Source organism: Lasiosphaeria miniovina, assembly GCF_030549165.1.
Source record: "Lasiosphaeria miniovina strain SMH2392-1A chromosome Unknown B0T26scaffold_1, whole genome shotgun sequence".
Taxonomy (NCBI): Eukaryota; Fungi; Ascomycota; class Sordariomycetes; order Sordariales; family Lasiosphaeriaceae; genus Lasiosphaeria; species Lasiosphaeria miniovina.
In genome coordinates, this window is record NW_026848220.1 from 1,156,081 (window position 1) to 1,169,500 (window position 13,420).

Below are 13,420 nucleotides of genomic sequence, written 5' to 3' on the forward strand. Positions count from 1 at the left end.
AGCACCACGTGCCGTTCAGGCTTGTTCCTTGCATGACAAGGAACCCGCCAATAACACGCGACAGGCACAAACGGGCGATGGCGCCTCGGCACTAACGATGGGTCAGCAAGCCGCGAGCCACGCCTTCCTCAGTTCCCTGCCCATTCTCCGTATTTAGAGTCCCGTAAGAATCGCGTCGGCTCCTCGACCTTTGTGTTTCCTTTGTCTAGTCCAGCATCATCTATGTAACCCAAGTATCTCCAATCACGGACAAGGTACATGTGTGGTTAAATCCCACGCCAGTGACGAAAATGAGCTCGGAACTCCGGTCTCGCAAGTTCCTGAATTATCCAGAGCCACTGAAAGGGTGAGTACCTCGGGCAATCGGAGCAGGAACCCGACAGGGTCGTCGGAGCGCCGCCTCCAGAAGAAAGCCATTTCAATGTCTACCTGACCGTTTGACTAATGTTGTTGCGTTTAGTCCTGATGTGCCCTATCGAAATGAGAGGAAGCCCGTCCCCGGGGTCAGGGGCATCGTCCTCGTGGCGGCTGCGTTTCTGTAAGTCTCCGTGCAATATGGCCGCCATTTGTTTGCTTGCCGTTTATGCATTAGCACTGCAGGCTCTAACAGCCCGTGTCATTCCATAGCATGGAATGGCTCAGCTTCTTGAGGGAGGCGGTATGGCGCAACGCTGGATTCGGCTCTCTGCGCAAGATTATTGAGCACATTGAAGACTATGAACCGTGGTTTGAGCCTCAAGTCGTTCGCCTGCCAGAGGCAACTGGCGATGAGGACAAAGCAGCGGATGAGTCTTCACAACCGCACCCTGTGGAGGAACTAAAGCCAAGTCCGCATGGCATCTTTCCCCAGGCGAAATACTACTCGGTGGCAGAGTACCACAAGCTATATCTCTCAGGGGCTTTGACTCCGCTTGAGGTCGTAGAAGCCTTGCTGCCCTTGATTAGGCGCGATTTGCCCCAGCCAAACGAGCACTCCAAGGCCTGGTTTGAGACCAATATCGGCAGGGTCCTGAGAGCAGCCAGTGAATCAACTCAGCGATACAAGGAAAACCGCTCCCTCGGCCCGCTCGATGGTGTCCCTACGGGTGTCAAGGACGAATATGACATGGAAGGCTACCGCACTTGCCTCGGATCCAAAAACACGTACACTTCCCCCGACGAGGGAGCCGGTACAACCTGGTGTGTGCGGAAGCTCGAGGCCGCTGGCGCCATTATACTTGGCAAGCTCTCAATGCACGAGTTCGGGCTCGACACGACGGGCAACAACCCCATCTATGGCACCCCGCTAAACCCGTACAATCCGAACTACTACACGGGCGGCAGCTCGTCGGGCACGGGCTACGCAGTTAGCGCCGGCCTCATTCCTGTAGGCCTTGGCAGCGACGGCGGCGGGAGCATCCGCATCCCATCAAGCTTGTGCGGCGTTTTCGGCCTCAAGCCTACACACGGTCGGCTCTCGTTCAAGCCCGGCCAGAACCATTGCCTGACATGCGCTTGCCTCGGTCCCATCGCTGCCGATGTCGCATCGCTCGCAGCCATGTTCCAAGTCGTCGCGGAACCGCACCCAACCTCTCCATTCCCTGATCTCGGACGGCTACGGCTGACGGCCCCCTCGACGGGTGAGCCAAAGATCCTCGGCATTCCCACGGACTGGATCTCGCAGGCGACGCCCACGATTCAGACGCTCTGCTATGGCATGGTGCGGCAGCTGGTACAGGACCACGGCTACATCACGGTCAAGATCGACATTCCGCTCCTGCCCGAAGGCCAGACGGCGCACGCCCTGACGGTGCTGAACGACGCGGCAACGCTGCTGCCGGACACGCGGGGACTGACGGCGGCCAACCGGATCCTGCTGGCGCTCGGCCGGGTCACGCCCGCGACGGACTATATGTTGGCGCAGAAGCTGCGGCGCGTCTTGATGCAGCACCTGGCCTGGCTGTGGGAACAGCACCCGGGGATGCTGATCGTCACGCCCACGACGGCGTGCGAGGGCTGGCCGATCCGCGGCGGCAGCGCAGAGCTCAAGCACGGCGTCAACGACGGCCACCGCACGATGCAGAGCATGGAGTACGTGTGGCTTGCAAACTTTTGCGGCCTGCCGAGCATCTCGGTGCCCGCAGGCTTCGTCCCGGCCGAGCTCGGGGGCGCGCCCATCCCCATCGGCCTCATGGCCACGGGCGAGTGGTGTGCCGAGGAGCAGCTGCTACGTTTCGGCCTGCTCGCGGAACAGCTCGGTGCTGAGCACAGGCGCCGTCCGCCGAACTGGGTTGATGTTGTGCAGCTCGCGAGGGGGGCGCGCCGTGCCTGATTGATTCGACCGTTTTGTTTTATCTGTACAAAATACAGGATAGACCTGTTTGTATGTTATGGGTAGCTCGAGAGCGTTTTTTTTGTAAAACCTGCCGTGGCATAGATACCCCCTAAAATGATTTCGCACGGCGAAATTGTATTGGGAACGGCCCCCCTTTTTAGCGAACAAAGCTGCGAGTTGCCATTTATTTCTAATGGATTAATAAGTGCAAGTGTCATAGCGGTCTTGCAGTTGGGTTGGTTTTAGATGAGTTGTCTTTACCTCTGGCAAAGTCCATCCCATTCAAATTAGAAATTGGGACAAGAAACTGACAAGAAATACACTAGGTAACTTCCAATTCTTGTCCTGTTAGGTGCTACATAGGAAGCAAGAAGATAACGGATCCTTTACAGTGCCGAGTGACGAGGCTAAACACAATGCCCACTTATCGCTTTAGGATGAGCCAAAAGGAGAGGGGGTATTTTCCAAAGTTGAGATACTAACATGAACTGCGGCTCGGCCAGTAGTTGGCACCAAGAGGTGAGTTACAGTTGTAGAACTAGGAGGAATCAACCTTAAAGTTGAAGGCTGCCTGTGGGTTTGAGGCACACAATACTGGGCGGCTGCTAGCTGCAGGATAAGGGGACAGGAGGTGATAAGGCGGCTGCTGGTTGGCCAGCCAGATTTCGCTATCCCCACACAAAGGCCTTCGAGTGGCGCCTCAAAGCGTGACAGAGCCTTTTTTTTGGAGGTTGCAACAGCCGCTGCCAAAAATTTAAAATGAGATTGCTTGCCTCATGCAATGGGGTCCCGTCCCGCTTGCTTTCTGGATTCTCGGCTTCGGCGGCTTGCTGGCTCTTACCAACGGTCCGTAACCTCCGATAGGTCCGTTGTCCTATGTATGTCGTTTCTGCCTCCTTGTCTCCGAGTCTGTTGGGCAAAGTGAACATTTCCTAGCTTTCCGGGCCAGATGGACGGGGGTGAGGCATTATTGAAGAGGACTTGCTGAACGTTGGACCGTGAGCCGGGTTTGCGCGAGTGGATGAATAAGAGCTTGCGCGCATCAGTGTGAATCAAGATAATCCCGAAAGGAACACAGCCCGCTGCCCGGGTTAAGTAAGAAGGCATAAGAAACATGCGCGGGGGCCCAGGAACTTCTATTAGGAAACAGACGATGACATCGTCGACACCGAACTACCAGGGTGTTTCCGAAGACTTATTACCGGTATTAATACAAATTCTTCGCTCAGCATTACCAATTGACGGCACAACAACTCTCTCAATATCATCTGTTTCCATAATACAGTGTTCTTAGTCTTGAAACTGAGGAAGTCAGTGAACAAAATAGACACTTCCTAAAATGATTTAGAAAATTCCCAGCAAGAAGTGTAAACAGCCCGGGAGGATAGAAACCACCCCTAAGTTCTGCCCCTGACATGTCCATGACGTCTATCCTGGAAGGATTTGGAAGGTGTGTTCACCAAATTTTCTATTCGCGACTTTCCGCAGGCGCTCAAGGTAAGGCACCCTACCCCCAGCCTTCGGGTTAGAAGCACTTGCAGAATACACACAATGGCCTAAGCAAGCTGGTAGACCTGAGATCTACAGATGCCGCACTATTAGAAGCAACTGAAACATTCATGAACTCCGGGACGGCAACAGAGAAAAGGTCGGAGATAATTAGTGCAACCGGAAGTAGCATTTCCCTGCTCGTCGCTTCCTTTCCGAACTGGGAGAATGAGAGGATCCCAGGGTACGGATAGCCTAAGGCAGGAAGCCTAGGCGAGCAGTGCTTAGCCGCCTAATTGTCGACACCCCAGGGGGCAAGGGCACTGGAAGCGGCCCCAGCATCCCAATTCAGCGCATTTCCACGTGACAAGGACAGTCGCTGTGGTTTGATGCGCTAATGCAACAAGACCGGGCGGGCAGGCAACCTAGCCCATGCGCCTGATCTGGGCTCCTCGACCGTCCGACCCCCGACCGGTTGGCCCCCCCTAAAAGCAGCGCTCAAATTTACCGTTGGATTTGCATTCAACAGGGCCTAGAGAAGGAGACACCATCCTGGCTTCCTGTGCCTCGCTACGCCATCCAACTCCCGACGCCTCTCCCAACTTTAGCACGATCGCGCCGCTACGCCATCGATCGACATTGCTCGACGCAGCCAAACACGAAAAGGCTACCACGCTCACTTATCCGCCTTCGCTGCTGTCCAGACGCTCTTGTCCATGGCGAGTTGACCCGAGTCGCGTCCAGTACAGCACAGAACAGAGTACCTTGGCACCACGTTCCCCGCCGACGCACGTTGCCGCCCACCTCAGGTCTCCGGGTTTCCCGCCCCTGAGTCTCGATAGACACTTCTCCCAGAAGGCCCGCGAGCGGATTCTCGAAGCGCATCCCCGCACGACGTTGCACATAGAAATCACCGCCTCGAGCCCTTCTCGGACCCCTCCTTGGGCGTCTCTTCTTCCGCTCATGAGAGACAAGCGACACGCGACTGTCCGCTTTCGGTCGGCCAACCAAGCAAATAACCAAGGGGAGGAGGCTTGGACTCTGGCCTCCCGCGAGGCTCTCTCCCAGTCCCGATGATGGTGCGTAAATACTCCCCTCTCCATGTTCTCCGTGATCCCCGCGCTCGGTGTTCGGCAGCACCTGCGCGTCAAGCAGGTTACAAAATACGGGGTCTCATCGCGCACTACATGGAAATAAAGAAGAAAAATATGGGCCACCCCCCCTTGTGGGCCAGGGATCGCCTCATCGGCTAACTTTCTTGCCTTTTCTGTACAGACATCATCCCGGCCCCGTGGCAATGTTGGCGGCAGCTTTGCAAACCGACGCGGCCACGCCAACCAGCTGTCCATTTCCGACCCTAGCCACCACGTCACCGAGGCCATAGGGACCATGTATGGTGATGAAGACGATTCCGGCGCCGAGGACAACCGGCCTATGAGCTTTGTCACGCCCAAGTATGGGAGCGAGCAGTTGGCCAAATCCCAGGCACCCGCCGAGCCATCGGGAGACCGGCTGCGGCTGGTGCGCACAATCTCGGACCAAAGCTCTTCGGCGCAGGCGGGCCCGCCTAACGGCACTGGCATCAAGAAGACACATACATTTCCTGCGCGAATCAGCAGCCAACGGAGCAGCTCCTTCGAAGGACCAAATTCTCCCCTCCAGCCACTTTCGCCAACCCCGTCGTTGCGAGAAAGCTCGCAATTCCCCATGACCAATATTGATAATGCGAACGACATTGCCCAGGAGCTCAGTAACCTGCAAGCGCTGCGGCGCATGTCGATGGACGTGATAAACCACGACCCTGATCTAGTGCCTTTCTCGGGCATGTCGTTGGTAGCGATTCCCGCAATCGCGCCGTCGGGAGACGATGACGAGGCAGACCCCTCCCGCCTGTTATGGGTACCGGCCAGAGTGCACCCAGAACTGGAGCCAACGGCATTCAAGGACTTTCTCGAGAACCGAGTACAGACGATGAAGCGGCGGTCTGGAGATTCGTTGCTCTCCGCCTCTGGGTCTCAACGGGGTGGTGACGCGGGCGGTCTGAGGAGGAAGAAGTCTATGCTCTCTCGACAAATTAACACCCACAGCGGTGGGGACGGGTATGTGGACGGAGCTGAAAGGCTGGAACGGAATTACCCTCTTAACGAGTACGCCACACCAGAACTCAGCCTCAACGATCTTGTCAACGACCCGAAGAAAGCCGTCCAAAAGTTGGCAGATGATGTCCGGGCGGAGGGTGGCGAGGGAGACTTGCCCATCCTACCGGTCGCTCCCGGCATGGGCCTGCAGCGCTCAAGGAGAACAACGTATAGGAAAGGTGGCAGCATACGTGGAGAACGGGTGCCGTTTTCTAAAAGGGCAACCGGAAGGCAAACAGACAACAAGGACACAGAAGATGCCCCACCGCTTCCACCTATCGACCCCGCGTACGGAAGTTCGCTAGCCAAAGTACAGTCTGAGCCGGTGGCCGAGAACTATTCTCGGCCCACACGCTCGGTTCGGAGGCAGCAGAATTTCTCTAGAGAGACTCCTGCTATTTCTCCTACCGGTGCCGAAGCAGCCCTACTAGACGGACAAGCACAGGACGACATCGAGAGCCCAGTAACGCCCTCATCTCCCCCATCATTACCTGTGTTACCTGTCAGAACCTCCTCGGCCGCTGCACGTAACATTCCTGTCCCCCCTGTCCCCTCCATCCCCTTGATAGTCGAAACACCACCTGTCCCGGACACAACCTCGCAGCCTCCAGTCACTTTCCCCGAAAGATCTTCGTCCCAGAAGTCATCACAGTCCTTGTATGATGAACAACCACAGCCGCCCATTGACGGGCCTCCAGCTCGCTCAAGCAAGCGTCCCTCTCCCGGAAAGCCTATCCCGTCTCCGACTTCTCCAACACAGGCCAGCTTCGGAGAGCAGCCCAGCTTTAGAGAACAGCCCGTTAAGGAGAAGCCTGTTTCTAATGATAATTCCAACATCGGTGATATGGCCAGCCACCCAACCTTACTCCCAGGTAGCGGCGGGACGACCACTGCCAACCTGACGTTCATACCAACCCTTAATACGGCTGAGGAGAGGAGGTCTTCTGAAAGGAAGCCCAAAGACAAGGACGATACGGAGAGTATCATGTCCAGCAAGTCATCCTCTGGATGGAAGTGGTTCAAGAGTGATGATAAAGAGAGAAAGAAGCGGGAGAAGGAAGAACAAGCCAGAAAGGCCAAGGGAAAGACTGGGGATAAGAGCCACGATAATGCGCGCCTTGATGTTCTTCAGAGCTCGATTGATAACGTTGTCGCCAAGGGTCGCGAGAGTCTGCTGATTGACCGCGACAGCATCGACAACAAACTCTATGAAGAGCGGAAGAAGGAGAGCAATCGCAAAGTAAGCGAAAGCAAAAAGGAGAAAGATGGCTTCTTTGGTGGCCTCTTTGGGGGATCCAAAAAGAAGGGCGACAAGGAGCCTGGCCACAAAAAGAAGGAGCATCGGCCCCTTACCCCAGATCCTCCACCGCGGCAGCTTCGCGCAGACGTGGACTACCCTTGGACCCGATTTCCCATTATCGAGGAGCGTGCCATCTACCGCATGGCCCATATCAAGCTCGCCAATCCCCGCCGGCCACTGCAAAGTCAGGTGCTTCTCAGCAACTTCATGTATTCATACCTCGCCAAAGTTCAAGCGATGCATCCACAACTCCAAGTCCCCATTTCGCCCCAGCAAAAGCGACAGGAGGAGGAACGCAAGCGGCGAGAGGCCGAGCAAGCACAGCTAGAACAGCAACAGCAACAGCAGAGAGAACAACAGATGGCTCAGCAACAGGGTGGGCAGGATGGGAAATTCGATTTTGACTACCATCGCGTGAGTGACTAGCGCTTGTTTTATGCGTTGTCGATATATGGTAGTCTTTCGCTAACACTTCCTTAGTCCGGGGGCCAGCAATATGGGGACACCGGAAACCAGCATGATGGGAGCGTCCAATATGTGGACGATGCTCAAATCTACGAATACGAGCATGGTGTTGATCAGCGCCAGAACGATTATGGATCTGCTACTCAGCAGAATGGCAATCATCGAGGCCACGATGGCTACGGTGGCCCGGGACAACAGGGAGGAGGGCATGGCCAGCAACACGGTAACGGCGCAGGGCAGAACTACTACTACGGTCGCGACAACCATTACGACGACGACGACGACGACGAGAACAACGACATGTGGTAGGCCCACCAAGAGCCCATTGTCCGGCAACTTCTTCTCCGTTTGCCTCGGGTTGTCTAAATCTTGCCAATCCTCTGTTCTTGTGAAAGTAGTACACACCGCCAGGTGGTGAGAGTTTCTGAGGGGCTGAAAGTTGGCTGGGTGATTGCATGGCGGCCGGGGACAGCGCAAGCCGGAGACGGAAAGTGTCAGGCAAGAGTCCTTCCCATGCGCATAATACGGCGTTCCAGGCACACACGCATACACATGCACACACAACATTTTCACACACATTGAGGAAACCAAACGGGAAGGGCGGTTCGAAAGGGAGTCTGGCTCATCATTGTTTTGGTGGCGCGTCGTCTGAGCCCCCCTTTCCCTTAGCAGATTAGTTATAACTATTTTTTATCGCTTGACGCACATCATTGCTATAGCATTACACGCACCAATATTCTTCCACCCACTTGCGTGGCTCGCCTTCAGCAGCGGACTTTGATGTTACCTTACTCTTTCCTTTCCGCGAATTCGGGATTCTGGGAGTCTAATGATTGCGCCCTTGCCAGTCATCTTGTGCATGCCTTTACCAACGTCCGCGCGGCGCTTCATATCTAACGGGAGAAGGCATATATAGGCACAAAGATCAGATATTCATTTTTGCATGAGCCTGGGGGGAAGATCAAGGCAGGTGGTAGTGGGTGGCGTGGGATACCATGAGATCGGTTCCGAGACTGTTCAGAAGAATGACGAGAAATCCAACACTCGGAATGTCCGTCCGCTCCGTCTGCCGTGACCATAGCTGCAACGTGTGTCGTTTATAAGGAAATGACTCCAAGGCATGACGGGGCTTCCATCCGTTTGTCCGCCACCTGCGTGAGTTCCCTTTGTCTGCCCGGAACCTGCGGTATTCTTGTCGAAATCAGGTGCAGTCTGGGAAATACTTGCAGGTATCGGGAACATGCATGGCATGAGCTCGGCCCAGACAATGGAAGGTCATCGAGGCGTTATTGGCTTCTAGCTTGGATCTGTTTAACTATGGATTATTACAAGCAGTGGTACACCATATGGGGGACGCTTTCTAAGCCGGTGAAGGAAGGGCGAGTCGGACGAAAATTAAGGCGATAGTATTGATAGCGGTCAGGAGTCGGGTCTTATACCAGACCCGCACCTTCCCTCGATAAATAAAAAGGTGCTCTTTCCTCCGCCAGCAGGTACAAAATAGCTAAGGTGGCTTTCTTTAACTACTTCCTGTGACTCGAGGATGCCGAAACAGACATCTTGACGTCGGGTCTCCTTTGTAGCACTTCGAGAGCAGACTCAAACCAGCCACCTCACTTACTTCCCCAACGAGATAAACAACACCTACCTTACCTGCTTGCCACAAGAAAGCCCCCAGTCACCCCCCGCCCTTTTACGCAGACACCTTCCTAGTCGCTACAGCAAAGATTCTACCTAGGTAGGTAATTTCTTCACCCCAATCGAGTAGCATTTCGGCGCCGTAGCTAACTTAGGCATATTTAGAAACCTTCCGAATAAGAAGAAGACCTCTCGGCACGCATCATTGACATGCGTTCCGCAAACTACCAACCCCATCGACCTCAGCACTGGGTGATGGTGAATCCAGGAGGTGTAAGTGATTTTTGAAGATACGATGCCCCCAGCTCCAAAATTCCCTAAACGGTGCCTCATTGGTGCGCCCTGTCCAGTGCGCAAAGGGCGCTAAGCCTAAAACGCCAAAGAGTGGATGGGGCACTTGAGCATGCTGTTTCACACACTCGCGCTTCCATTCACGTCCCTCCGCAAAGTGAGCCTGGCGAACTTTTGAAAACTTCATCCCCGACAAGAAGGTCACTACGCACATCCCTCCCGTGGCCTACTGCCCTCTCCCATCTTTGTAATAGTTACCTTCACCTCACCCATCACTTTTAGTTTTTGATACCCCACCCTCGGTCACGCCCTCTTTGTTTGACTTTGGAGAACGCTCGTCGCGCATTGGATTTTTCCTTCCTCTTCAGCCTTTCTGCCGCTGAACCAGAAGCCACTATCGCCCTCCTCCTCTCACCCGTCTTCCTTCTGACCTGAGGTTCCTTCCCGGGATGGCATCTGTGAGCTTCCCTCTACAGATTTCATATCTCTCCCTAGCCGGCCCCCTTCTATCCCCCGCAGCAACCCCCAGATTCCACCTCCGTATCCCTTCTTCTCCCTTGAAATCAACAGTATTACTTCTCGATTACGCTGAAGTATCGCCATGTCTCGCGCGCCTCACGGCTCGGGCCGCCCCCGCAAAGGTGCCCACAGCACGCAACTAAAATCGATACTAACCAGAAAACCTGACCAGCAACCGCGCAATCTATACAACAACCAAGGCTACCTGCCCAATGGCGCCGCAACTCACCCGGGTCCGCTCCCAGGGGCCACGCCTCTGCTGCCGAACCAGGGTCGCATCATCCAGACCGGGCCCATTAGAGTTCTGTGCATCGCGGACGTCCGAGGTAGGCATTCCTAGATTAGGTTGCTATCTGCGCGTAACATGTTTCTAATGGTGGCCGCGCTACAGGAAACCTCAGGTCTTTGAACGACCTGGCCAAGTCGGCCCACGCCGATTACATTATTCACACAGGTGACTTCGGTTTCTACGATGAGTCGTCGCTGGAGCGAATTGCCGAGAAGTAAGAATCCTGTTCTTTTTGCATCTCCGTCGACTTGCTAAAACTAGATTCCATCTAGGACCCTCAAACACGTCGCCCAGTACTCGCCCCTCATCTCCGAGCCTACCAAGAAAGCCATTGCTCAAGGCGGTGCTGGTCCGGTGAAGGCGCGTTTCCAGCCTAGCGAACTGCCGCTTTCCGAACTGCCCCTTCTGATCACCGGCGAATTGAAGCTCGAAATCCCCGTCTACACTGTGTGGGGCGCTTGCGAAGATGTGCGGGTGCTCGAGAAGTTCCGGTCTAAGGAGTATAAGGTGCCGAACCTCTTCATTATCGACGAGGCCCAGTCCATGCTTCTCGAGATTGCCGGGGTCAAGCTTCGTCTTCTCGGATTGGGTGGTGCCGTGGTAATGCACAAGCTTTTCGATAACGGCGAGGGACGGACGACGATTGCTGGTGGACAGGGGACCATGTGGACGACACTCCTGCAGATGGGCGAGCTTGTCGATACCGCAAACCGCGTCTACGACCCCACTGAGACCCGGATTTTCATTACGCATGCTTCTCCGGCGCGTGAGGGCATCCTGAACCAGCTCTCGGTCACGCTCAAGGCGGATTTCTCCATCTCTGCCGGCCTTCATTTCCGATATGGGAGCTCTTACAACGAATTCAGCGTAAACCCCACCTTGGATCATTATCGCGGCAAGCTGGCAGCGTCGAAGGCCTCATTCAATGATGTTTGGGAGACCGTCAAGGGGGAGGTCGAGCCTGCTATCCAGCAGAACGAAGCCCAACAGAACCTTCTTAAGAACGCACTCGGTATCGTTGAGAAGATGCCTACCACTGCTGCTGGTGGTAATCCGTTTGGCGGCGCGGTTGCTGGCCAGTCAGCCCAGGCACTCGGCCAAGTGGACGAAAGTGCGTTCAAAAACATGTGGAACTTCAATCTCGCGGATGCGGCGTTTGGTTGGCTTGTCTTGGAGGTCCAAGACGGCCGGATCGGTACAGAAATGAAGGCTCAGGGATTCAACTTTTCTCACCGTGGAACTAAGCAACAGGCGGGAACTACCCAGTCTGCCGCAGTCCAATCTACCTCTTCCGGAGCAAGCCCCCTACCCCCGTCTGCTCCTCCTAACACGCAGACTGCACCTGCGCCGGCAATTGCGCAGCGCCAGGGCCCCCAGGTTACAAAGCCGATCGTATCAGCTCCCAGCCCCTCGATCCCTGCTGCGCCAGAGACGTCCCAGCCTGCTTTACCCTCGCCAAAGGAAGCCGATAAGCAAGCCGCGGCTGCTGCTAATGGAAGTGTTATCGCCCCCGAGTCCGCGCCATCTCCTGTCTTGAAGACTGCGGCAGACAACATTATCGGCCTGTTCGTTATGAACGCGCAAACTGATGAGCAAGTTCGGGACCTTTTCCAAGACGAGGACAAAGAAAACATCATCAAAATTGACAAGTGGGGCGCAAACAACAAGGTCGCACTGTTCAAGACGGAGAGGGAGCGGGATGCCGCCATGGAGCGACTTCCTGATGATGTGAAGAGCCGCGCCCCTGGCCAAGAGGATCGCTCCAAGCCCCTGGTCAAAATCTTCTTGCCTCCGCCGCCCCGCCAGTTTAGTTCACGTGGCGGTGCGGGCAACTGGGGAAGTAGCCGGGGCGGCGCCAGAGACAGCGCAAACCCACCGAGCGGTTATCGCAGTGCCGGCGGCGGAACTGCCAGTGACAGTGAGGGTGCTGGACGACGGGCTACTCGTGGGGGCCCCCGGGGCGGTCGGGGTGGTGAACGTGGACGAGGTCCTAGAGGACCCCGAGGTGGAATCAAGGGCGAGGGAGGCAGCGGGAGCCCTGCACCATCAGCAGCTGCGCCGGTCGATTCTTGAGAAAGTAAATGAGGAAGGGGGTCCCAAAAGAGAGACGACACCGATACCCTCTCGGTGCCGCCAGTACCACTATGCTAACATGCTGTATAAATGGGCTCCTTACTTGAATTAGCGGGAGCTCATCAGCGGAAACCCATGGCCCGACAACTCAAGACCTTTTCTCGTGGGAAGCGGGCACTCTCGTCTTACCTTCGCCTGTTAACATATTTGATTTGTGGCTTGTTCTTGCTCTTTTCCTTTGCGGTTTTTCTACGGTGGACGGAAACCCGGCTTCGGCTTGACTTCTTCTTTTGCTTTTTAGGTAATCATACGGCTGTCGGTAAAAGAAGAAGCGGGCATCTTGAGAAAGACAGCTCGTTGAAGGTGGGGGATGGGAGTTTCAGAGATCGCTTCTGTCTTCGTTTACTACTTCTTTAACTACACTAGCTTGTCACTTTTCAGTGTCAAATGTCATATTATTGTCTCCCTCCAGTGTAGCTTGTATTCCGAGGTTGAAACTTTATCAATCTCTCTGCCATATCTCGGGGGTGGTCGATGGAAGCTTTGTGCGATAATGACAGATTATATAACCCAATTCATTATTCAGCACTCCTACGTGCTGTACTGTACTATACCGAAAAGGAAATCGACTTGCTCTTTGGAAAGTAAAGTGTGATGGCTGGCATGCGAGGGATCATATTCGTGGAGCAGGGCGAGTGTGGACTTTGTGTTTTTTGTGATCTATTTGAGATAAGGAGGTGGCTTGGCTGACCAGGTAACTATCCGTATGCATATCTTTTATCGAAAATCGAAAACATCGGACGAAACTGGCTAAAAATGGATAGGCCTAGCAAGGCCCAACAGGAGATAGACATATCGCGGGTTGTTTCAGAGCTCAAGAGGCCACCAGGAGGACCTTAGGTTGG

At 54.9% G+C, this 13,420-nt stretch overlaps 3 protein-coding genes across 3 annotated transcripts; all 3 read left to right on the forward strand.

The window, feature by feature from the left end:
- Positions 1-290: 290 nt before the first annotated feature.
- Positions 291-2,311, forward strand: B0T26DRAFT_736210 (amidase signature domain-containing protein; the record flags this gene model as incomplete). The annotated part of the gene is made up of 3 exons (XM_060443303.1): positions 291-346; positions 461-538; positions 628-2,311. The coding sequence occupies 3 exons, from the start codon at positions 291-293 to the stop codon at positions 2,309-2,311; spliced, it is 1,818 nt and encodes a 605-aa protein (XP_060302128.1).
- A 2,296-nt stretch (positions 2,312-4,607) lies between these two features.
- B0T26DRAFT_8612 (uncharacterized protein) lies at positions 4,608-8,413 on the forward strand. Its single transcript, XM_060447744.1, has 3 exons — positions 4,608-4,881; positions 5,078-7,654; positions 7,721-8,413. The coding sequence occupies exons 1-3, from the start codon at positions 4,876-4,878 to the stop codon at positions 8,012-8,014; spliced, it is 2,877 nt and encodes a 958-aa protein (XP_060302129.1). The 5' UTR covers positions 4,608-4,875; the 3' UTR covers positions 8,015-8,413.
- A 1,363-nt stretch (positions 8,414-9,776) lies between these two features.
- Positions 9,777-12,566, forward strand: B0T26DRAFT_683269 (uncharacterized protein). The gene is made up of 4 exons (XM_060440799.1): positions 9,777-10,092; positions 10,326-10,479; positions 10,545-10,656; positions 10,715-12,566. The coding sequence occupies exons 1-4, from the start codon at positions 10,084-10,086 to the stop codon at positions 12,513-12,515; spliced, it is 2,076 nt and encodes a 691-aa protein (XP_060302130.1). The 5' UTR covers positions 9,777-10,083; the 3' UTR covers positions 12,516-12,566.
- Positions 12,567-13,420: the final 854 nt, after the last annotated feature.